This window comes from Vicia villosa, linkage group LG2 (assembly GCF_029867415.1).
Source record: "Vicia villosa cultivar HV-30 ecotype Madison, WI linkage group LG2, Vvil1.0, whole genome shotgun sequence".
Taxonomy (NCBI): domain Eukaryota; kingdom Viridiplantae; phylum Streptophyta; class Magnoliopsida; order Fabales; family Fabaceae; genus Vicia; species Vicia villosa.
The window spans coordinates 65,747,282-65,773,850 of record NC_081181.1 but is presented as its reverse complement, the minus strand read 5'-3'; the positions used below and the strand labels follow the sequence as shown (position 1 = coordinate 65,773,850).

Below are 26,569 nucleotides of genomic sequence, written 5' to 3'. Positions count from 1 at the left end.
TGTAGTTCAAACCCCCAAGATGAATTATTCCCGGTGAAACATCTTGGTAAAAACCTTAGAATCCAAAAAATAGGACACATCCACCCAAAGAGGAATTATTCCCGGTGAAACCTCTTACCCCTTTGCTTAGAGCCAAAATAAGTTCAAAACCACATAGCTTTCTCTTGTGCTATAACAAGGACCCTCGATTAGCCTCCTCTTGGGCTTTGTACAAGGACCCACAGGCTTCTTAAAAGCATTTCCAGCTTCCTCTTGAGCTTGTATACAAGGACCCATCAGGTTTCTTATAAACATAGGAACAGGTCTTTAGTCACCTTTTAGCCTACCCTGGTGAGTTTCTTCCAATTTAAACCAGCCTTTAAACAAGCTAAGTTTGTCTCAATTCTACATTTGAGTACACTTTTGGAATGAGAGACATGGACAGTCTCTGACACCCTCATCTTCATCAATTCTCCTTAATAGAGTCTAGGATCCATGTTTTGGTCATCCTCAGCATTGAGTCAGCCTCTATCTTGGGCTTTAAACAAGAAGTCTCCACTAGATAATCTTTCTGCCAATCCTTTCATCCTTTAATAATTAATGGAGAGCTACCCAAATCATTCATTTCAATAAAAACCCCTGGAAAGGGTTAGCCTCCAAAGTCATTAATAAAAATGTCAAAAAAAATAATAAAGATTCATTTCTCTTAGGAGATAATTTCCCCAAAAGAGTCAAAACCCCTGGAAAGGGTCAGCCTCCAAAAAACATGATAAAATCAGTCTTTTAATAATTTCTCCAGCTGAGTCTAAATCCCTGGAAAGGGTTAGCTTCCAAAGAAAAACAGTCTTTCAATAAAATAAAATCTCCTCAGTAGAGTCAAAACCAACAAAAATAGTTAGCCTCAACCTTGGGCTTCATACAAGGCACCCAAACAATAAAACTCCCCTGTCAAGAGTCTGCCTCAACCTTGGGCATTGTACAAGGCAGATAATAGAGTCTCCTCAGTGAGTTCTTCATCACTCAGTAGCCACAACCTTGGGCTTTGTACAAGGCAGAAAAACCATATTTTCATATGTCAAAGATTCCTAACACCCAGGATCTTTTCCCCATAGAGTCATCCATACTCAGTTTAAAAAAGAGTCCGCCACAACCTTGGGCTTTGTACAAGGCAGAAAATAATGTTTTCCTTAGCTAGAGTCAGCCACAACCTTGGGCTTTGTACAAGGCACATAAAATAGAGTCATTCATTCAATTATCCTCAACAGTTAGCCACAACCTTGGGCTTTGTACAAGGCACATAAATAGAGTCTCCCTAAGTAGAGTCAGCCTCAATTCTGGGCTTTGTACAGAACACAAAAATACCCCTGTAATTAATTCCCAGTGGAGTCATCTCCCAGAGTCAATAATAATTAATTAATCAATCAAAAAGCCTCAAGCTTGGGCCTCATACAAGCCAGCTAAAGTCAAATCTTTTATACAGTAGATAGACATAGCTTATCTCTATAGAGAGATATTTTTACTACTCTACCACATTCAAACAAACAAACATTTCAATTTCAATTTTAATCAAGTCTCCCATTTAGGATTTTGAAAGGCATGAGCTGGCAGTAAAACCCAGACATGTGGTAACTTTCCCTAATTTGGATGAGCATCTTTCTTTCATTTAAGAGGCATTTGACTGGTATACTTGCACATACACAAGTAAGGTCCCCCTCTTGAATGAAATGAATTCAGTTATTCTGTCACTCCTTTAATTGTTTGTGGTAGAATAGTACAAATACCTCTCTGTAGAGATGATTTCATGTCTCTTTACTGTAAACAGAGATTTAATTCCAAGCTTCAACCTTGAGCTTCAAGCAAGGCACCAAAAATAATTAATTTCCCTAGTTAGTTCCCCGAACTACATTAAGCTCTGACTTCCACTAGGGATATGTAGGCATGAGGTTCACAAGGAATCTCAGCGAGCTAATAAAATACCAAAAATAATCAGTCTGTCTATCTGTCTGTCTTTTTTTAATCAATTCAATTCCTTCTCCTAACACAAAGGAGAAACTTTCCCAATCAATAGCAATAAACACAAACACAATGACACAGAGAAGGTTCCTGTAGAGTACTACAGATATGTAGGGTGTTTAAACACTTCCCTATGTATAACCGACCTCCCGGACTCCAGAATTTCTAGTCTAGGTGAAATCCCCACACTTAGCAAACTCCTAGGGTTTAGTTGAGATCTTTTTTTCCCTTTCCTACTCGTAGGACCAATAAGAAAGTTCGTGTGATATCGTAGGAAGAACTGAAACAAAATTCATCCCACCACGGGCGCATTCTCCTTCCAAATTTCGCGTGAAGGGTTTAGCGTGCCGTCCTCCCAAGTGAAACGGGGAGGTAAAAGAAAACGACACCACAGGAACATACATTAGATTGTTGTGTGAATGGAGTGTGGCTATGGGAGGATTGTTATATCAATAAGTTGCACGAGTTATCAGAGGTGATACTACGCTAAGAGAATAAAGGTGTATGGTTGGGTAGAAGTTGTGTAAAACTGCTAGAGTTATCATGAATTGCAGTACGTTTTTGAAGGGTTTATTATACCGGCTAAGCAACCCGACTTGTTGGAAGGGGTAAAACATAGCAGTTGTACGTTGTGGAAATCAGTAACATGGATAAACCTCTAAGTCAGTGAGTATTTGGGTTTCAATGTCCTGAGATCGAAACGTGTGCCTAAGTTGTGGTAGATGAACTAATATGGAATGGCAGAGTAAGTAGAAACTTGATTCTAGAGAGTATGCAACTTCGAGGAGTAGTAGTCGACGATGGATGTATATGGAGTTCTGGCACGTGTTGTAATTGGACAACTGTAGATAAGGAATTATTGTGTATTAATGGAAACTAAGTGAATTATGGATATAACGTGACTCAGAGGATTTCAAGGTGTGTGACTTGTTGGAATCAGAGTAGCGCAACAGATCAAGGAAGAATCAGATTAGTCTGAGGTAGGAATGAACAGACTATTTGTAGAATTTTATGTTGGGATGAAAGTATCTTCCTAAGAGAGATTGTCGAAGCAGTGTTTCGTTCATTCTAGTCTCTCGAGGATCACCATAACTCGAGAGGTGTTGTCAATGGACCATCTTGGGAATACATTTTTGTGGATGGCATGTTGTCCGATGTTTGTAGAGATCATCAGTTGAGCTTGTAAGTCACAAGGGTTGGACATAGTATCGTGACTGCCGAAATGCTGAAGGCTAGAGAGGACATTCAGTTGACGTAAGTTCTTTGTGGTTATGCCTTGTGTAATATGATTGTACAGGAAGTTGGGACCAAGACATTTGGCTAACGTCTAATGACATTGTATGGACTCGAGTGGAGAATAATTTGAAGTGTTGTCGCAGAAGTGATGTTGTGGCGGTAATTCTCAAATGGGAAGTAATTCAAGGAGCTGAGTGAATCAGTAACGTTTGTTGAATAAGGGTGAACACACCAGAGAATGAAACGAAGGATATCCGACATGAGTGGATTATTAGAGTTTTTGGAGTTTTGGAGATTCAATGCAGAGCAGTGAAGGTCAAGGACCCTGGAAGGATCTTTCCCCAGATATGTTAGAACGAAGTATCTGGATAGACGTGTTGCTTGAGGATTAAGGTTTATAATCATGTGTAGTGGGACGCAAATGTTTTGGCAGATCATGTTTCTTCGTATGGAATGACCCTCAGACATAGTAGTGAGATTATCTGAAGAGAAATGTAAGGAACATTTCATCCCCTGGTTGGTATAGATTTGGACACGTTGTTTCCGTGGTGATCAGAAAGAATTCGAGGACGAATTCAATTTAAAGGGGGGAGAATGTAATATCCCGATTCTTCGACCCAGGTAATTATCATTTAATTGATAATTGGTATGCACAATAGACTTATTCTATAATAATCTAAGGAGGATTATTATAAGAGTAAGTGGATTAGTAGAAAAATCCAAAGTAAGTTGGAATAGAAGGATATTGGTTAGAAACCAACAAGATGGCAACTTTGTGATTATGGCATAGTTAGAGGGCATTTTGGACAATAGACATCTTGCATGAGTCATAAGGAGTTGTTTGGATTGAGGGATGCATATCTTTGTTAGAGAATCATTTCTTTTGGAGAATAAAGAGATTAGAGCCAAGGAGAACTCATAACTCAAGTTCCATTTTCGTATTCCATGGCAGCCTCCACTAAATCAGGTATAACTCTCAACTCGTAACTCCAATCGTAACGATTCTGGTCCCATTGGAAAGCTAACAAATTTCTCTTCGATTTGCACCTATGGTTCGCGTCCATAGCTTCAGTTTTGGAGGAGAAAACTGACCTTGAAGTTGTGTCAGTTATGCTGAATGTGTGTTATGGAGAGCTACGGATTTCTTGATGATGGAGATGGAAGTTGGAGCAAGAGGGAGATGAAATAGTAACAAGAGCACCATCTTAACCTCCATTTGATCCAAGGTGAGTCCTTAGATAGTGACTTGGGGTTTGCATGTAGGGATTTCTCTTTTGGGGTTTAGGGATTGTGAGTAAATTAGGGAATCAATGATGCTAATTATGTTTGTTCTGCTATAATCCTTGCATGCTGATGTTCCTAAATGTGTTTATATGATGCAATTTCGTTGGGACTGTATTGAGAGTGCAGGGAATCAATTATAGGATGTTTGGAACTGGTTTAGAACCCTTAAAAATGCAGAAAATTGATTCTGCTTCAGGGTAATCGGTTATTGGCATTTGGGTAACCGGTTACTCTGTGTAAATTTGTGTTTCTGGGCATTTTTCATGCCAGTAATCGGTTACTGGCTTCTGGGTAACCGGTTACCCTGGGCGCAGGGGGGAAAATCAGCAAACTTCGGAAATTCGTAACTTTCGGCTCGGGTATCGGAATTGCGCAAACTTTATATCGTTGGAAAGCTAGCGATGTGTACTTTCTAATAAAATTGGTCCCCAAACCAGAATGTTTGATTTAATAATAGTGGATCCCCACTTAGTGAATCAATGAATTAGTATGGGAACTTATGTCTTTACCAATTGATTAATAATTATTATGTCATGCATTGAATAGAATGCCTATTGCTAATATGAATAGTATATCCATGTTTGAAAATGTTATGCCATTATGTATGATACATGGAATCTGTGGACACCGTCGTTTTGGTTAAACGAACGGAATTGATTGTATTGTGTGATTGACGCTTGTTATGCGTGTGGTATGCTAGAATCGAAGTGGGCCACTACTAGGTGGTAAGGCACCATTGTATATGGAGTAGTTTCCAATTACCATTGCGATGTGCTCGTGAGAGTCTATGAGGCGTGTCTCACTTGCAGTTAAAACATTGGCGTTCTTGGTATGATTAACACACCTGAACTACCGTTGCAGTGTGCTCGTGAGTTTCCGTACGGGGTTTTACTCACTTGCCGTTAACACACTTGCGTGCTCGGTATGGTGGCGTTATGCGGCTAAGTAAGCCTACGCATAACAGGTAAACCATCTCTAGTGATGCCAAGTAGGCTATATCATTAGGTTCCTACCCGGATGGGCTCATGCGTCGAGACGGCGTGTTGCACTTGCCGTTAACACCACGTGCGTACAGATGGTTAATGGGACGGTGTCGCCTCTTAGACAAGGTCATCTCGCAGCCATGTAGGCCTGTGCGAACCCATTTAATCACTCTTGCAGGGTGCTTGTGCAAGTCTCTTGGCAAATAGGCATGGGTGAACCCATCGAGGGTGTGTGTGCAGCCTTGGTAGTTGGTTGTTACCACTTCTGGATTCCCCGTATATGGGTATGGGTCTGCATACATGTTTGAGTACTATTTGTGTACTTGTGATATGATGACTCCTATGGTGGACGAATCATGTGTTTGCTCCATATTTGTACCGGATGTGAGGACAACCCCGGATCAATGGTGGATTCGGTTTTGATGCATGTACCCTGTAGAACCGAGTGGACCCATAAGATAGGAGGACTCACTGAGATTTAGCAATCTCACCCCAATCAACTTATATTTTTTCAGGTGCAGTTTAGTAGCGTTTGGTTAGTAAAAGGTTTGGACTGAAGACTTGGAAGTGGTGTTGGCTCGAAGACCTCGTTGGTTTTGATATTCCGCTGTGTGAGATCCATTGAAGACTCATGTATTATGCTTCTTAGTAGAATTTCATGTTGTATTTTATATGGATCTTTCTATAACTATAGCTTTTGTATATATATATATATATATATATATATATATATATTTGGAGTGTATCCGGTGAGGATTGATATTTTTCGTGTGAAACGAGAACTATTATTATTAACCGTCAGATTTATTTAATGTATAAGATTTAAAAATTTTATATAGAGAACATCATACTCAATCATTTTCTAATACACTTATCATTCAAAAATTATATATAAAGAGAATCTTACCAAAAATAAATTTATTGTGATTATTATTCATTAAGGATATTATCATAAAATATATTTCACTTTATTTTTTCTATTTAAAATAAAAATTATCTAAACTAAAAGAAAATATAACACCCTATTTATTTAAGCATGTCTATTTATCACCAAGAATTATTAGAAAGGAGTTAGTAGATTAGTTGGAAAGGAAAGGAGTTGGTTAAAAACCAACTAAAGCGCAAACTAGTAGATTATGCTTAGTTGGATTGGATATTGGTAATTCTATCCATAATGATAATGAACTTAAGGCTTGTTTGGTAAAACGACCATGAAATAAATAAATATATATATATATATATATATATATATATATATATATATATATATATATATATTATATTCCAAAAATGTCTTAAGTACAAAACGACCCGAGGGTCCAATTTTATAATGAAAACAAACTAATTAAATCATTAGGTGAGCAATGTGCTCTCTATATGTAATAGAAATATTTATGGATTGTTGGTAAAAAAATATTTAACAATCTATTCTAATTAATATCCCAGCTCCTTCAAATGATGTTAGATTAAAAGAAATACGGGAGTATTATTCACATTTACAATTTTTTTATTTAATATTATGAATTAATAAAAATTATATTTTGATGTAAATAATATTATTTAAAAAGATACTAATTTATGAATATTTAAAAAATATTATTTTATATATAACAAAATTATATATTTATAAAATTTGTTTGTTTTTTATCATATCGTTATTAAATGTTGGTGTAACACCCATATATAAATACATACATCAAAGCATATACATATACATGAATCCAAGTATTTGGTACTGAAAATACTTATAAGTTCCTAGTCAACACATTATACATATTAATGCCCTAAATACAAAGTTCTAACAACGGCATAATACATACAAGATGTTCAAAACAAGATACTAAGAACTAGATCAACAATGATCACAAAAGAGTATCCACAACGGAAGCTTCGCCATGTCCAAAATAAGCATAAGGAATAAGGAAATCAAACTGCTTTCTCCTTACCCTTCGCGGAACCTGTAGTACCTGAAATCAATATATAATGGGGTGAGATACAAAATCTCAGTGAGTTCCCTATCCTATGGATCCTCTCGGCTTTACAAGGTTCTAACCTATAAGTCTCAAGTCATAAAAGAAACTAGACCTTGAGTTCTCACACTAACATTATATGGAATCATACTTAGAGTTCAACAACTCAACACAAGATTACTAATCGGAAACCAATACCAAGGCATCCCTATATTCCCGTCCCCTTCTACGTCTAGGAGGTGGCACGAGTCATGGATCCTTTGGAAAATCTTGACATACGAAATGGGTTCGGATTCATGAGCCTTTCCCCATGAATCGTCACTTCACATGGCCCGTACACCATCACAAGTCTCTACCCGTAGGTTCCATTCGTACACAAAAGCGGGAATCAAACCTGCCAAGATTATTAGTGCCTCTCTGCACAGTGCCTCTCTGCACGAAGAATGCCTGTTAGCATTCAAAAGAAAAATAAAGAAATAAAGAAATACAATGGTTCCGATTAATACATCATACAATGGTGATCGCTCACGCAAACCACTAGGCCTGTTAGCCTTTCCTCAGAAAATTCAAGTACACGTATGTTCCATATAATGTCTCATCCTAGGTTTTCCTTGTTAAGTTACATATACCTAACAAATCCTAGTTTTCCTCACTTATCCGTTATTCATATACAATGAAGTTATTCAACCCTCTTTGATATAATATATACATATAACAAAGGTAATTTATCACAATTATAGAGTACACAAGCATCATACCAAAAGTATAGCGTTCACATGATTTCGAACAATAACCAACCCAAGTAATCAAGCAAATTCCCGACTCTCGATTAAATAATTTCTCCTTTTGTTCCCAAAACCTACACTACTAGAAAGTACACGCCTCTAGCCTACTACTGCTTCGAACGGCGATTAAAACAGAGTTACGGTTCAAAAGTTACGATCGAAACAATTATCTCATTAAACTAAAGAATTGGCTTAGAAAGCTTCAGTTCGCGCCGCGCAACAGCTAGGTCGCGCCGCGAACCCTCTGGCAGTAGCCAACCCTCATAATCTTCAACAATGTTCGCGCCGCCAACCTCTGGCAGTGGCAAGTCTCTCAAGGATTCCCAATGTGTTCGCGCCGCGAACCCCTGTACGCGCCCCGTACTGAAGGCAGAATCAAAACCTCTAAAAACCTGCATAGTTCGCGTCGCGCAGCCTTGTTCGCGCCGCGAAGCGTGCGAGAACTGAGTTCTCAGCTCTGCTTCACACACAAAACCCATTGTTCAAAACCATCTAAAACCATCCTAACCTGTTCCAGATCATATTAAAGCATAGAAAAAACCTATAGATGATATATTTATGGATTATAAGCACTTATTCATGAACATTGATGAATTTGGTCCAAAACCTAGGTTTCCATAAAAACCCCAATCCAAACTAAGATTCTCATCCATAAACAAACTATAAGTTTCTAACTAGAACCCACCTCGATTATGAGTCGTTGATGTCGAAGATGAGTTGATTCGGCGGAGAAATGATGAAGATCCAAGCTTCTCCTCTTTGATCCTCTTGCTCTTCCTTCTCTCTACTCTTCTCTCTAACTTTGTCTTGTTTTTGGAAAATGAAGAAGAAAAGCAAGGAAAAAAGATATAAGAAAAATATCTTATGTTATACTACTAACTCAAATGTCCAAAAGTATCTCTAATGTACCAATTAATAAAACCTCGGTGTTAGCCAATAACATTAGAGCATTTAATTTAATACGGGGTATTACATCCTCCCCCCCTTAAATAGAAATTCGTCCTCGAATTTAAGAATTACCTGAAAAGGTGAGGGTAAGCATCCCGCATTTCCGATTCAAGCTCCCATGTAGCATCACCCGGATGTGTCACATCCCACTGAACCTTGACAAGAGGAATCTCCTTGTTTCGTAACACTTTAGTCTCTCTTCCCTCGATGCGGCTCGGTAATGGTTCAAAAGTCAAATCTGATTCCACCTCAATTGCATCTGGTAATACCGGCTGAAGAGGATCGGGGATAAACTTCCGTAGTTGAGACACGTGAAAAACATCATGCATTTCTGATAGAGAAGGTGGTAAGGCTAAACGGTAAGCTACTTCACCAATCCTTTCTAGAATCTCATACGGTCCCACGTATCTCGGACTTAACTTCCTCGACTTAAACGGTCCCTTCAACCTTAATCTCGGAGTAACCTTCAAGAATACATGGTCACCCTCCATAAACTCCAAAGGCCTCCTACGGTTATTGATCAGTGCATATTTATGCACATTCTCCTATATTTTTACTTAGGCATTTCTTTACTTTACCTTGGTTATTTTTCTATTTTAATGTGTTTTTATAATTTAGTTTATTTTTGCCTTTATTTGATTTTCGCACTTAATTTTCAGCATTAGCAGTCTGCACTAAAATGATCATAAGTGGAGCTCCGGGAATCCGATTGAGGCGTTCTAATAATCGCCGGAAAGCTAAGAGAAAGAGCTACAACTTTCGTGTTGGAGTCAAAGTCAGATTCGGAGCGCATATTTTCCAGAATTTCGTTTGAAGCTGCAGCATTAGTTTTATTTAGTTTTGGATCATTAGTTTATGGGCTTGGGTTATGTTTTTGACCCAGTTTGAGTTAGTAGAGAAGAAAACCTTATTTTGTTTTATAAGGGTTGGCAGCCGCTAGAATAGGAGAGACCTTTTTTGCCACAAATTTCACTTTTGGTTTCATGATTAGAATGAAGAACTAACTCCCGAAGGCAAATCCTGCTGCTTATGGGTTCCATTGCTTTGAGGTTATTCTAATACTAATTTAAATTCGATTTCTGTTCAATTCTTTTCTATGAAATCATTTGCTTAATTTGATTACAATTGTTTGCTTAATTCGATTGTTGTTCATAGGATAGAATTGATTAAATTCGATTGTATGCATGTTCCTAAATTTAATTGCGTGTTATTGTTTGCTTAATTCGTTAACTCGTCATATTCTTAAGCGTTTGCTTAATTCGGTAAATAGGAACATAAATCGTATGATTTTGATAAGCGCTTGTCTGATTAATCTCATAATCGAATAGGATCGAAGCCGTTTAGGGATTGGTGTTATTATAATCGATGATAAGTCGGAACCCGAATCAGTAGGATTAGTCGTTTAGCTTATTTTGATAATCACTTAATTTACTCTGTTTTATAAATTGATTCTAAAACAAACCCCCATTATCGTTTTTATTGTTAGTTAATAAAATCAAGAATCCTTGTGAGAACGATATCCGAGTTGTCGTTACCGCTAAACTACGTTTTCAAAATACTCGTTTTTGATCCGTGCGCGACAGCGGATCAAATTGGCGCCGTTGCCGGGGATTCTTGTTGTTATTAACTGATATTAGAGTCATAGATTTAGTGTTTGTGCGTTTAGGCCATAGGTTCCTCGCGGTTTCGGCCATAACGCCTTTTTGAGTCGGAAAAACGGTTTTTTTTTGGAAATTGAGTCTGATCGATAATCTGTTTTTGCCTATTGGGAGCAGAAAAATTGTGCGATCAATACTCCCTTACTCTAGAAGAGTAAGGGAATTCAACCCCAAATCGCCAAATTCATCGTTTTTCTATTTTTAATGAATTTTTTACTGTTTTCATAGAGTCGAAAAAATCCAAAAAAATTCCTAAAATTCTTATTTCATCTAATTAGATTAAATTTTGTGTTTTCATATTTTTATGAACTTGTTTTAATCGCGTTCCTTCATTCTATTTGTTTATGGCTGTTATAGGACATTGTTGGCATTTTCGCATTTGTTGCTGCATTGCTTAATTGATTTTGATTCTGAACTTGATTTTGATAACATGGTTGATCAAAGAACACTAAGGCAGCTAGTTGCGCTTGATGTTAATTATAATGGTTTATGTATTGAATATGCTGATGTTGTTGTTCCCTTTGAATTGAAATCTGGTTTAATACACTTGTTGCCAAGGTTTAGTGGTCTTGCAGGTGAGGATCCATATAAGCATATGAAGGAATTCCAGATTGTTTGTTCTACACTATTGAAACCTAAAGGAATAACAGAAGACCATATCAAGCTGAGAGTCTTCCCGTTCTCACTTCAAGGTGCTGCAAAAGATTGGTTATACTACCTTGAGCCTAATTCTGTTACAAGCTGGAATGATCTCAAAAAAGTGTTCTTAGAAAGATTCTTCCCTCCCCAAGTTACCACTTTTGCATCTTCCGGACCTTCACTAGAGGACCTTGTCAAGAAAATGGCTATGAATAATCTCCAGTATCAACAGCAAATAGATTCTACTCTTCAGACTTTGCAAACACAGATTGGACAGCTTTCCACTTTGATGAATGCCATGCAACAAGCTCAAGGATCAAACCAACAACCCTTGGAAGAGCATTCTTTCTTTCAAATTGAGTCGCTTTCTGAAAATGTTGAGGATGCTCGTAATGATTTGCTTGCATCTGATTTTCCATCACTGTCTGATTTTGATGATGCTTACTCATGTTCTGATTGTACTGACACTAACATTTGTGTTGTATGTGCTGAGATTGATGCTGCCTTGCAGGGTAACATATTTACTACAGGTGAAGTTGTCGATGAAGTTGTTTATGCAGTTGAACTTGAAATCTCGGCTGCCCAAAACACACCATCCGTTGAACAACCACCCTCTTTAGAGTCTGAACTACTTCCTGAAGATTTAAATTATTCATCAAAGACTGGATTTGAGAATGAAGAGAAACCATTGAAGAAACATAGAAATGGAATTGGATGGACTTTGATTGACATTCTTGATATTATTCCATCATGTAATGAGCATAAGATCTCACTTTCAGAAGAAGAAAAATTAGTGAGGAAGCCCTTTCATCCATTGATCTTTGATGTTGTGATAAATGACATCACTTTCACGTGCGGATTCGACACTTTTGCTTTTCGGAGATTGTTCTTTGATCCTGGAATAAAAGGCGAAGGCACTAAAATAAATTTCAAGGTCAATGTACACCGTATTAGGCTATTCCATGAGAGCCCTACTTTGGAAGGAGAGATTGTAAAAGAGGCTTCACTAGCAAAGGCTGTTTATGCGATCATATATCCTCCTTGAATACTCGGGTGTGTTCTTTCCTTTCTCTCACTCTTACTTTATATTTGAGTTCTTTTCATTGAGGACAATGCTTGTTTTAAGTGTGGGGGAGAGAATCATTTATTTTCTTTGCTTTTGTTCTTTGTTTTATTTTCTTTTGTTTTCTTGTTTTGTTTTCAGTTTAAAATAAATAAATAAATAAATATGCATCGTTTTGAAAGTTTTAGGCTATAGACTGATTTGAGTCGAGTTTGCGGAGACTTGGAAAAAAAATCACAAGATCGGTATCGTTCTAACACCGTAAATCTCCTCCATATGGAAATTGATTTGAATTTTTTATTATGTTTTAGCCTTAATTTTGCATTCTTTGACAGCTCTTGAGTAGTTTATTTCAGCAGTCGGCACCATCCCTCACACACTTTACGCAGGGAAGCCGATGAATATAAGTGAATGTTCCAAAAAAAAAAAGAAAAAAAAAGAAGGAAAAGGTAATACACCTTCTAAGTTTGGTGACCCTCACCCGGTCACTTAACCCAACGGTTGTGTAATCTTAAAAAAAAAAGTTTTCAAAACTCTTTGTTAGTTGGTTCAGCGGTTTCTAGTGCTGAACTTGGTAGGGAGGATTACGGTCCGATCCCCCGCAACTTCATCTGAGTAAACAAAGGGTTATGCCACGTAAGTACCGGAAACCCGTGCAAAAGGATCAGAGTCACTAACCGGTCGTCCTGCTATAAGTGTGTGGAGATAACGGGCTTAATGTGATTGCGCCTGAATGAAAAAGAGCAAAAAGGATGAGTAAGTTAGGCTATGGTATAATAACATGATTTGAATTGGTTTGTGTATTTAGGAGGCTTATGTCTGCATAACTGTGGTTAGTGTTCTTACGATGTCCTTAATATGCAAGATTAGTACTTGTCGATGCAAACTTACCCGAAGAAGATTTGTAGCCTAGGACGAGTAACTGTTGATGTATTTGGGCTTTCTTTGTTTTGTTTTTCATTTTGCTCGGAGTGCAAAAGTTCAAGTGTGGGGGAATTTGATCAGTGCATATTTATGCACATTCTCCTATATTTTTACTTAGGCATTTCTTTACTTTACCTTGGTTATTTTTCTATTTTAATGTGTTTTTATAATTTAGTTTATTTTTGCCTTTATTTGATTTTCGCACTTAATTTTCAGCATTAGCAGTCTGCACTAAAATGATCATAAGTGGAGCTCCGGGAATCCGATTGAGGCGTTCTAATAATCGCCGGAAAGCTAAGAGAAAGAGCTACAACTTTCGTGTTGGAGTCAAAGTCAGATTCGGAGCGCATATTTTCCAGAATTTCGTTTGAAGCTGCAGCATTAGTTTTATTTAGTTTTGGATCATTAGTTTATGGGCTTGGGTTATGTTTTTGACCCAGTTTGAGTTAGTAGAGAAGAAAACCTTATTTTGTTTTATAAGGGTTGGCAGCCGCTAGAATAGGAGAGACCTTTTTTGCCACAAATTTCACTTTTGGTTTCATGATTAGAATGAAGAACTAACTCCCGAAGGCAAATCCTGCTGCTTATGGGTTCCATTGCTTTGAGGTTATTCTAATACTAATTTAAATTCGATTTCTGTTCAATTCTTTTCTATGAAATCATTTGCTTAATTTGATTACAATTGTTTGCTTAATTCGATTGTTGTTCATAGGATAGAATTGATTAAATTCGATTGTATGCATGTTCCTAAATTTAATTGCGTGTTATCGTTTGCTTAATTCGTTAACTCGTCATATTCTTAACCGTTTGCTTAATTCGGTAAATAGGAACATAAATCGTATGATTTTGATAAGCGCTTGTCTGATTAATCTCATAATCGAATAGGATCGAAGCCGTTTAGGGATTGGTGTTATTATAATCGATGATAAGTCGGAACCCGAATCAGTAGGATTAGTCGTTTAGCTTATTTTGATAATCACTTAATTTACTCTGTTTTATAAATTGATTCTAAAACAAACCCCCATTATCGTTTTTATTGTTAGTTAATAAAATCAAGAATCCTTGTGAGAACGATATCCGAGTTGTCGTTACCGCTAAACTACGTTTTCAAAATACTCGTTTTTGATCCGTGCGCGACAGCGGATCAAATTTATCCGCATAGCTCTTCTGACGATCTTGTGCTTGCTTAACCTTCTCACGAATCATTCTAATCTTGTCCGTGGTCTCTTGATTAATTTCGGGTCCCAAAATTCTATCATCACCAACTTCTGACCAACACAACGGTGTTCTACATTTCCTCCCATACAAGGCCTCATAAGGTGCCATACCGATACTTGCATGATAACTGTTATTGTATGCAAATTCAATCAATGGTAAAAGCTCCTTCCAATTTCCTCTACTTTCAAGCACACAAGCTCTTAACATATCTTCCTAGGTTTGTATCGTTCGTTCCGTTTGACCATCCGTTTGAGGGTGGTTCGACGTGCTCAAACATAATTTAGATCCCATCGCTTGTTGAAAAGCTCTCCAAAACCTCGAAGTGAACTTTGGATCTCTATCCGACACAATACTAGAGGGTACACCGTGTAACTTCACAATTTCTGAAATAAATAACCGTGCAAGATGACTTGCCTTGTAAGTAGTCTTCACGGCTAAGAAATGTGCAGATTTCGTCAACCGATCTACAATCACCCAAATAGAATCATATCCACCTTGAGTACGAGGTAAACTAACCGCAAAATCCATTGAAATACTATCCCACTTCCATATTGGAATCTCTAGTGGTTGTAACAATCCACCTGGTCTTTGATGTTCAATCTTTACTTGTTGGCATACCGCACACTCCGATACGTACACCGCGACATCTCTTTTCATTCAGGACCACCAATTATCTCCTTTCAAATCTTGATACATTTTTGAAGAACCCGGATGTATAGTGAAAGCACCCTTGTGAGCTTCATCCAAAATCCTTCTTTTCAATAACGCATCATCCGGAACACAAATCCTCTGATTAAACATAATCACTCCATCTGTAGCTCGAGTAAACCCTGGTTGAACCAACACCTCTTGTAACTTAGCATCTGACACTTGTGCTAGTTGAACGTCATTTCTCAAAATAGAATTAACATTCAAGTTTCCCATCAATACTCCATTTTGGGTCCAAACAAATTGAAGGTTGAGATCTCGAAATTTTTCCAATAATGCATACTCTAACATCATCAATTCGGCCCTCTTTAACACCTTCCGACTCAAAGCATCCGCCACTTTATTTGCCTTGCCTGGATGATACTTCAAGTCAAAATCATAATCCTTCAAGTATTCGATCCACCGCCTCTGACGCATGTTCAACTCCTTCTGATCAAATAGGTACTTTAAACTCTTGTGGTCACTGAACATTTCAAAATGAACTCCATAAAAGTAATGACGCCACACCTTTAGGGTAAAAACAACCGCAGCCAATTCTAAATCATGAGTTGGATGATTCTCTTCGTGAACTTTTAACTGTCGAGATGTGTAAGCTACCACCTGACCATCTTGCATCAATACTCCTCCTAATCCTTTCTTAGAAGCATCGCAAAATACTTCATATGACTTATTTGGATCAGGAACGATTAAAATAGGAGCAGTCGTCAATCTTTCCTTCAAGCCCATGAAACTCTGTTCACACCCCGAATCCCAATCATAAGGACACTCCTTCCGAGTAAGTCTAGTCATTGGTAAGGCCAATTGAGAAAATCCTTTTATAAATCTTCTGTAGTAGCCGGCTAAGCCCAAGAAACTTCGGACTTTTGAGACATTGCTCGGTCTCTCCCAATTAATTACCGCTTCAATATTTGACGGGTCCACTGCCACACCTCCTTGAGATATGACATGACCAAGAAATCTTACCTCCGTCATCCAAAACTCACACTTGCTTAACTTAGCAAACAATTGATTTTCTAGCAATACCGACAGAACAATTCTCAGGTGTTCTTCGTGCTCTTATGGAGTACGAGAATAAATAAGAATGTCATCAATAAAGACTACCACAAATTGATCTAAGTAAGGCTGGAATATCCGATTCATATAATCCATGAAAACAGCTGGAGCATTCGTAACACCGAAAGGCATTACCAAGAATTCATAATGACCATAACGGGTTCTAAATGCAGTCTTTGGCACATCTGAGCTCTTCACACGGATTTGGTGATAACCTGACCGCAAATCAATCTTCGAGAACAAACAGGCTCCTTTCAATTGATCTAACAAGTCGTTTATCCTTGGCAAAGGGTATTTGTTCTTGATGGTGGCCTTGTTTAACCGACGGTAATCAATACATAGCCTCATCCCACCATCCTTCTTCTTTACTAACAACACTGGAGCTCCCCACGGTGAGACACTAGGTCGCACAAAATGTTTAGCCATCCGCTCCTCCAATTGCCCCTTCAATTCTCTTAATTCAAGTGGTGCCATCCGATACGGAGAAACGGATATAGGAGTCGTTCCCGGTATCAGGTCAATAGAGAATTCCACTTCCCTTTCCGGAGGAAGAGAAGTGACATCCTCGGGAAAAACATCAGGGAATTCTCTAACAACAGCAATTTGCGAAACCTCTAACTTGTCACCCGTCTCCTCAGTGAGAACCAATAGAATAGACTTCTCTTTCTCAAACAAGAAATTAATCATACCTACCGTACCTTCTAGTATAGTAGTCAACACATCCTTCGGAGTAGCTTCTTCAGATGGAATAATGATTAACTTCTCTTCACACCTAATGAACACCGAATTAGCAGAAAGCCAATCCATCCCTAAAACAACATCTACCTTCTTAAGTGGTAAGCAAACAAGATCAATCTGGAAATTCCTACCACCCACCGATAACACACAATTCTCACACACCAACGGTGTCTCAACCATCTCATCCATAGCAGTAGTAACCGCCATAGGAGGAAATAAAGGAGTAGCTTGCAACCCAAGTCGCTTCATACATTGCAATGACACAAAAGAGTGTGTTGCTCCACAATCAAATAGAACAAAACAAGAATGCCCATTAATGAAACATGTACCCGCAATCAAAGAGTTATCACTCTTGGTATTCTTAGCATCCAAGGTGTAAACTCTACCAGCACCCCTTCCTTGTACTTGATTCCTATTCTGAGGACAATTCCTAGCCATATGCCCTTCTTGCTGACAATGAAAACATTTCACCCCTTCAAAGCTACACCTTCCAAGGTGATTCTTACCACGGCTACGACACACCGGAGGTGCACTAGACCGAGAACCTTGCACTTGCTTCCCTTTGAAAGCTTGTGGCCTAGGTCGAAATTGTTGGCTTGGCCTTCCCCTCTCATGTTGATTCTTCTTCTTCAAATCTTCCTCAGCTTGAACTTTCTTCAAACTGGTCTCAGCCACATAACATTGTCGCAACAACTCCGTATAAGTAGTGAACTCCCTCTGGGACACACTATGTGAGATATCAGCCCTTAAACCAAACAGAAACTGGTCCACCTTCCAACCCACATCAGGAGCATACGCGGCCTGCCTAGAGTAAGCAGCCAAAATTTCAAACTTCTCCGCATAAGTAGCCACTGACATATTGTCCTGCCTTAACTGTTGGAACTCCAACTCCTTCTTAGTCCTCAGTGAACTAGGAAAGTATTTCTCCATAAAAGTGGTCTTGAAGTTTTCCCATTCCTTAGGTACTCCCTGAGTAGTCATCAAAGCAGAAGCACCCTTCCACCACCTCATAGCTGGACCTTTCAGCGAATGAGAAGCAAACACCACCTTGTCCTCTTCACTACAATGCACGATCTCAAAGATTCCTTCTACATTGGCCACCCACTCATGCGCCTTTATAGGATCTAATCCACCATGAAATTCCGGAGGATTCATGCGAATGAAATCCCTATAAGTCCCACCTACAGCTTCGGGCACAACCACTGGAACATTATGACCGCCATTCATCTGTTGCATCATCTGCAGCATGAACTGATTCTGCTGTTGTTGCATCTGTTGCATGAATTGGGGCCATGGAACATTCGCACCGCCATCCGGTGGATTCACCTGTGGAGGTCGTGTGGGGGGTCGACCACGAGTCCTGCGTCCGTCCGCCATGTTCCTGGAGGTCATCAAAATGGGATTAAGTTAATCGGGCTCAATACCATAGTCATAACATAACAAAACTCATGAGAACACAACACATCTTGGACAGAAGAAACACTTATAATATCTCATGGCTAGGTCGAGGATACGACCTGCTCTGATACCAACTGTAACACCCATATATAAATACATACATCAAAGCATATACATATACATGAATCCAAGTATTTGGTATTGAAAATATTTATAAGTTCCTAGTCAACACATTATACATATTAATGCCCTAAATACAAAGTTCTAACAACGGCATAATACATACAAGATGTTCAAAACAAGATACTAAGAACTAGATCAACAATGATCACAAAAGAGTATCCACAACGGAAGCTTCGCCATGTCCAAAATAAGCATAAGAAATAAGGAAATCAAATTGCTTTCTCCTTACCCTTCGCGGAACCTGTAGTACCTGAAATCAATATATAATGGGGTGAGATACAAAATCTCAGTGAGTTCCCTATCCTATGGATCCTCTCGGCTTTACAAGGTACTAACCTATAAGTCTCAAGTCATAAAAGAAACTAGACCTTGAGTTCTCACACTAACATTATATGGAATCATACTTAGAGTTCAACAACTCAACACAAGATTACTAATCGGAAACCAATACCAAGGCATCCCTATATTCCCGTCCCCTTCTACGTCTAGGAGGTGGCACGAGTCATGGATCCTTTGGAAAATCTTGACATACGAAATGGATTCGGATTCATGAGCCTTTCCCCATGAATCGTCACTTCACATGGCCCGTACACCATCACAAGTCTCTACCCGTAGGTTCCATTCGTACACAAAAGCAGGAATCAAACCTGCCAAGATTATTAGTGCCTCTCTGCACAGTGCCTCTCTGCACGAAGAATGCCTGTTAGCATTCAAAAGAAAAATAAAGAAATAAAGAAATACAATGGTTCCGATTAATACATCATACAATGGTGATCGCTCACGCAAACCACTAGGCCTGTTAGCCTTTCCTCAGAAAATTCAAGTACACGTATGTTCCATATAATGTCTCATCCTAGGTTTTCCTTGTTAAGTTACATATACCTAACAAATCCTAGTTTTCCTCACTTATCCGTTATTCATATACAATGAAGTTATTCAACCCTCTTTGATATAATATATACATATAACAAAGGTAATTTATCACAATTATAGAGTACACAAGCATCATACCAAAAGTATAGCGTTCACATGATTTCGAACAATAACCAACCCAAGTAATCAAGCAAATTCCCGACTCTCGATTAAATAATTTCTCCTTTTGTTCCCAAAACCTACACTACTAGAAAGTACACGCTTCTAGCCTACTACTGCTTCGAACGGCGATTAAAACAGAGTTACGGTTCAAAAGTTACGATCGAAACAATTATCTCATTAAACTAAAGAATTGGCTTAGAAAGCTTCAGTTCGCGCCGCGCAACAGCTAGGTCGCGCCGCGAACCCTCTGGCAGTAGCCAACCCTCATAATCTTCAACAATGTTCGCGCCGCCAACCTCTGGCAGTGGCAAGTCTCTCAAGGATTCCCAATGTGTTCGCGCCGCGAACCCCTGTACGCGCCCCGTACTGAAGGCAGAATCAAAACCTCTAAAAACCTGCATAGTTCGCGCCGCGCAGCCTCGTTCGCGCCGCAAAGCGCGCGAGAACTGAGTTCTCAGCTCTGAATCACACACAAAACCCATGGTTCAAAACCATCTAAAACCATCCTAACCTGTTCCAGATCATATTAAAGCATAGAAACAACCTATAGATGATATATTTATGGATTATAAGCACTTATTCATGAACATTGATGAATTTGGTCCAAAACCTAGGTTTCCATAAAAACCCCAATCCAAACTAAGATTCTCATCCATAAACAAACTATAAGTTTCTAACTAGAACCCACCTCGATTATGAGTCGTTGATGTCGAAGATGAGTTGATTCGGTTGAGAAATGATGAAGATCCAAGCTTCTCCTCTTTGCTCCTCTTGCTTTTCCTTCTCTCTACTCTTCTCTCTAACTTTGTCTTGTTTTTGGAAAATGAAGAAGAAAAGCAAGGAAAAAAGATATAAGAAAAATATCTTAAGTTATACTACTAACTCAAATGTCCAAAAGTATATCAAATGTACCAATTAATAAAACCTCGGTGTTAGCCAATAACATTAGAGCATTTAATTTAATACGGGGTATTACAGTTGGATTTTCTTTTAATGTTTTCTTTATATGCAATTTTATTTTATATGAATCTCATAAGACAACTATTATGAATATTGCTCATATTTATAAATTTTATCAATGTAATTTCCCAATTAATTAAAATTATATGTTAAAGTTAGTGTTTCTAATATATAAATTCAAAATGATAATACTTAAGAAGATTTTAATTTAACAAATTTTTATGATATATAATTTGATATATTTTGAATTATTTTATGACAAAAATATACCACAAGGTATAATTCTTTTGAATAACTTATGAACAAAAATTTTAAACATATAATTCTTTTGAATATGTAATACCTGGTATTATATTTATCCAGTTACTAATTCTAAATTAAATTGAGATGAGTAATAGATAATTATAATACACATTCTTACTAATAGGTTTATCACTTAAACCATGTCAATTAGTGAGAATGAGGGTATTATGGACATTTCCCACTTAAATGAGAATTAAGGTGTGTTTGGCTTTTATGTTGCTAATCTTATTGAAGCAAAAACCAGAATTTTGCTTTTGTGAAGAGAGAAGAAGAGAACGTGGGAAGAGAGGAAGAGCAGAAAAGGTCTCAAACTTGGTACAAGCTCACCTCCTTGCATGCACCAGATTCTGTTCCAATCCTTATTTCTATCATCATCTTGCTTCAGCATCTCCATTATCATCCTTTGATTCTTCTCTAAGGTGAGTCCTTAGATAGAAACCATGGGTTGCATGTTGGGTTTTATTTGGGGATTTAGGGATTGTGAGATCATTCTCGAATTAATAGTACTGATCATGTTATATCTGCTTATATCCTTGTTGGTGGATGTTTCTGAACCTGATGCATGTCTTTAATTCGTGGGAATTTGGTTAGCAATGTAAGGGATTAATTTAGAAGCACTTTTTGGGACTGGTATAGATTCAGGAAATGCAGAAAAAATGGTTCTGGTTCAGTGTAACCGGTTACGGGTTTTGGTGTAACCGGTTACGCTGTTGAAAAACTGAGAATCTGGGCTTTTTGCGTGACCGTAACCGGTTACGGTTCCTGGTGTAACCGGTTACACTGGGCGCAGAAGCAAAATTCAGAAACTTGGGAAATTCATATCTCCCACCTCGTACGTCCGATTGACGCGTACTATATACCGTTAGAAAGCTAGTTAGATGTACTATCTAGGAAAATTAGCTTTGGTGTAAAAATGATATTTTTCGATATATCTGACGTACCTTCTGTTATGTGCGACATTGATAACATGTGAAGCATATGTATTTTGGACTGAATTTTCTCCTTTATTCTTGATGGCTGTATTATATTGCTGCATATATATTGTCATCTTTATGCCCCTTCCACGCGGGAATGATCTGGTGTATACTCCGTGGATGGCCGCCAATGGGAATGATCTGGTGTATACTCATTGGTGGGAAGGGATAGCCGGGCATATTCACCGCTCTCAATGGGAATGATCTGGTGTATACTCATTGATCGGTATGATATATGTGGGTACTCGATGGGAATGATCTGGTGTATACTCATCGTGTTACCTAAATAAATGCTAGTGCTTGGTGGGAATGATCTGGTGTATACTCACCATGTACTGAAAAAGGCATTTCCTCTGGCAAGAAAACATCGGATGTGGGTACGGTGAGATAGTGATACCATATCGGTAAGATCACTTGCTTATTCACCCCTATTGATGCCACATAGGCAATATCAGTAGGTCCTCTCCGGTGGGTTGGTACAATCATGGCGACGTGGTTGTACTAGCAACTTTACTCATGTGTGTTGTTTGCGTGCTTAATAATATCTCATTGGTTAGCCATGGAACTTCCATTGATGATATTGCCCTTGTTGTGTATTTGTACCTGACCGTGAGTAAGACCACGGGTCCACGGCGGATCCGTTTAATTGTATGTTCCCTTTAGATCCGAGTGAACTAATAGGATAGGCGGACTCACTGAGATTTAGTAATCTCATCCCATTCCAATTATATTTTTTCAGGTGGTTCGAGGCAAGATCGCGGTAAGGGAAAGATGGATTAGATCTCTTGGCGATGCTTGGATGTTTCTTTTAGTTTTATCGTGCTTGTTAGTTTATGTATTTTGGACATGTACTATTATGATGTACTTGTGTTTTGGTCATGATACATTCGGCTTTGTATTCGTACACTTCTAATTTCTGCTGCAAAACATTATGTAATTGTTGTCTTATGAACCATAATTAATACTTTATGCATATTATTCTAGACATATATGTGTGGGGTGTTACAGTTGGTATCAGAGCAGGTCGATCCTCGACTTTGCTAAGACACATCATAATGCAGTACAATTCTGCCTCATATGTGTATAATCAGTAATATTCCTTATGTCTTATTTATGGTATTGAGCCTGATCAACTTGATCCCATGCGTAGGACAGACAGGGAGATGGCTGAGCAACGCAGAGGTCCCGGAAGGCCCAGAACTAGGCATGTGGAGCCCGAGCAAGAAGCCGGAGGTGCAGGCGTGCCTTGGCAGCAGATGATGCAGCAGAACCAAATGATGGCTCAAATGATGCAAGGCATGCAGGGGCAACAACCTCCTACTCAAGCTCCCGTTCCTCAAGCTGCAGCTGGACCTGATTTTCGTGCCTTCTTCAGGATGGATCCTCCAGAGTTTGTTGGCGGACTTGATTCCCTCTTGGCTCATGATTGGTTAGCTGGTATGGAGAGGGTGTTTCAGGCTATTCAGTGTACTGAAGAAGAGAAGGTGATCTTTGCTAATCAGAAGATGAAGGGGCCAGCTCTTAGGTGGTGGAACACTGCATCCACTTATTTCACCACCCAAGGGATTCCTAAGGATTGGCAGCACTTCAAAGTGGCATTCTTGGAGAAGTATTTCTCTAATAGTGTGAGGACCCAAAAGGAGAGAGAATTTCAGAACTTCAAACAAGGTGACATGACTGTTTCAGAATATGCAGAGAAGTTCGAGGATTTGGCTGATTACTCCCGACAGGCTGTTTATGCTCCAGATGAACTATGGAAGATCGATCAGTTTATGATGGGATTGAGGGCCGACATTGCTCATAGCGTTTCTCAAAGAGAGTTCACTACTTATGCTGAATGTCTAAGGCAGTGTTATGTTGCTGAAAACAGTTTGAAAAGGGTTCAAGAAGAGAGGAACCAGAACAGGGCTAATTTCAGAGAGCAAGGGAGATCTACTCAACACTTGAGGCCCCGTAACCCTCCACCAAAGAAGAAGCAGGTTTATGGTGACCAATCGACTCAACCGCCTCATTGTCGTAGGTGTGGAAGGAAGCATACTGGAGATTGCCAGCTTGGTTCTGTGACTTGTTTTAGATGTGGCGAGCAGGGCCACATAGCTCCACGCTGTCCACAAAGGAGGATTCCTGAGAAGACTGCAGGTCGTGTTTACACTTTGGATTCAAGGAAGGCCAAGGGAAACAACAATCTCATTGCGGGTACGTGTTATGTTAACAATCAACCATTATGTGTTTTAGTTGATTGTGGAGCCACTCATTCTTTTATCTCCACCGAGTGCGTCTACCGACTTGGTTTGGAGGTTATTCCGTTACCTGAACCCATGATTATTTCTTCGGCAACGGATGATACCGTGGAAGCTCGACTAATCTGTAAAGATTGTTCAGTCTCTTTTAATGGTCGCGAGTACCCAATTGATCTAATTTGTTTACCCCTCAAGAAGCTTGATGTCATTCTAGGGATGGATTGGTTGTCTCTTAACTCGGTGTACATTGGTTGCAAAGAGAAGGCCATATTCATTCCTGCTGAAGAGACTTCTTCCGACGATGCAATTACCAAGTTGATAGAAGGTACAATCAGCACGGTTAATTATCTCTTTTCTCAAGAAAGATCCTTTCTTTTGGTTCTTTCCAAAGAACCTTCTGTGAGAGTTGAATTTTCGGGGATTCCGGTGGTGTGTGAATTTCCTGATGTGTTTCCTGAGGACATCACTTCTCTTCCTCCAGAAAGGGAAGCGGAATTCTCAATTGATCTTGTTCCGGGAACAGCCCCAGTTTCCATCACTCCTTACAGGATGTCTCCTATTGAACTCAGAGAACTGAAGCGTCAATTGGAAGAGCTTCTTACTAAGCATTTTATCCAACCCAGTGTTTCTCCATGGGGAGCTCCTGTTCTTTTGGTAAAGAAGAAGGATGGAAGTATGCGCCTGTGCATTGATTACCGTCAGCTGAACAAAGTTACCATAAAGAACAAATATCCTCTGCCACGAATTGATGACCTCCTAGATCAGTTGAAAGGAGCCAGTGTGTTCTCGAAGATTGACCTTAGGTCAGGATACCATCAGATCCGAGTGAAGAGTTCAGATGTACCTAAGACTGCATTCAGGACTCGATATGGTCACTACGAGTTTTTAGTTATGCCTTTTGGTGTGACTAATGCTCCGGCAGTTTTCATGGATTACATGAATCGAATCTTTCAGCCATATCTGGATCAGTTCGTAGTGATCTTCATTGATGACATTCTTGTGTATTCTCGTACTCCTGAAGATCATGAAGAACACTTGCGGATCGTGTTATCTACTCTTCGAGAGAAACAGCTGTATGCCAAACTCAGTAAGTGTGAGTTTTGGCTATCCGAAGTAAGTTTTCTTGGTCACGTCATCTCAGGAGGAGGCGTAGCTGTGGATCCTTCTAAAGTAGAAGCAGTGGTGAATTGGGATAGGCCAAAGAGTGTGACTGAAGTCAGAAGCTTCTTAGGTTTGGCAGGTTATTACCGGAGGTTTATCATGGGGTTTGCTAAGTTAGCCTTACCATTGACAAAGCTTACGCGTAAGGAGGTTGCTTTTGAATGGGATTCCGAGTGTGAGCAGAGTTTCCAGAAACTTAAGAAGAAGTTGACTACTGCACCCGTGTTAGTGATTCCGGATCCAAACCGATCCTATGAGGTGTACTGTGACGCTTCTAAGAAAGGTTTAGGTGGAGTACTGATGCAAGATGGCCAGGTGGTAGCTTATGCCTCTCGGCAGTTGAGATCTCATGAAGAGAATTACCCAACCCATGATCTTGAGCTTGCTGCAATAGTTTTTGCACTCAAAGTGTGGCGACATTACCTATATGGCGTTCACTTTGAGATGTTCAGTGATCATAAAAGCTTGAGATATCTCTTTGACCAGAAGGAGTTGAATATGCGACAAAGGAGATGGATGGAGTACCTCAAAGATTATGATTTTGAATTGAAGTACCATCCAGGGAAGGCTAATAAAGTGGCAGATGCGTTAAGTAGGAAGGAATTTCGAGTCGCTGAGTTAATGATATTGGAGCATGACTTATTGGAAAAGTTTAGAGACCTTGACCTTCAGTTTGAATGGACACCCAATGGTGTGTTGATCAGTAATTTGAGCATTGAGAATGAGTTGCGAGAGAGAATTCGGATATCCCAAGGGTATGATGAGCAATTGCAAGCAAGGAGAGATATGCCTGATTTTGTGAGAGCACCTGATGGGGTAATCTTGTTTTAGCAACGGATGGGGTAAAAGTTTAGAGACCTTTTACCTATATGGATTGTTGGTAAAAAAATATTTAACAATCTATTCTAATTAATATCCCAGCACCTTCAAATGATGTTAGATTAAAAGAAATACGGGAGGATTATTCACATTTACAATTTTTTTATTTAATATTATGATTTAATAAAAATTATATTTTGATGTAAGTAATATTATTTAAAAAGATACTAATTTATGAATATTTAAAAAATATTATTTTATATATAACCAAATTATATATTTATAAAATTTGTTTAT

General features: G+C 38.8%; 1 protein-coding gene across 1 annotated transcript; it reads left to right on the top strand.

Annotated features, from left to right (window-relative positions):
• Window positions 1-23,329: 23,329 nt before the first annotated feature.
• LOC131649263 (uncharacterized) lies at window positions 23,330-26,284 on the top strand. The gene is made up of 2 exons (XM_058919030.1): window positions 23,330-24,259; window positions 24,953-26,284. The coding sequence occupies exons 1-2, from the start codon at window positions 23,330-23,332 to the stop codon at window positions 26,282-26,284; spliced, it is 2,262 nt and encodes a 753-aa protein (XP_058775013.1).
• Window positions 26,285-26,569: the final 285 nt, after the last annotated feature.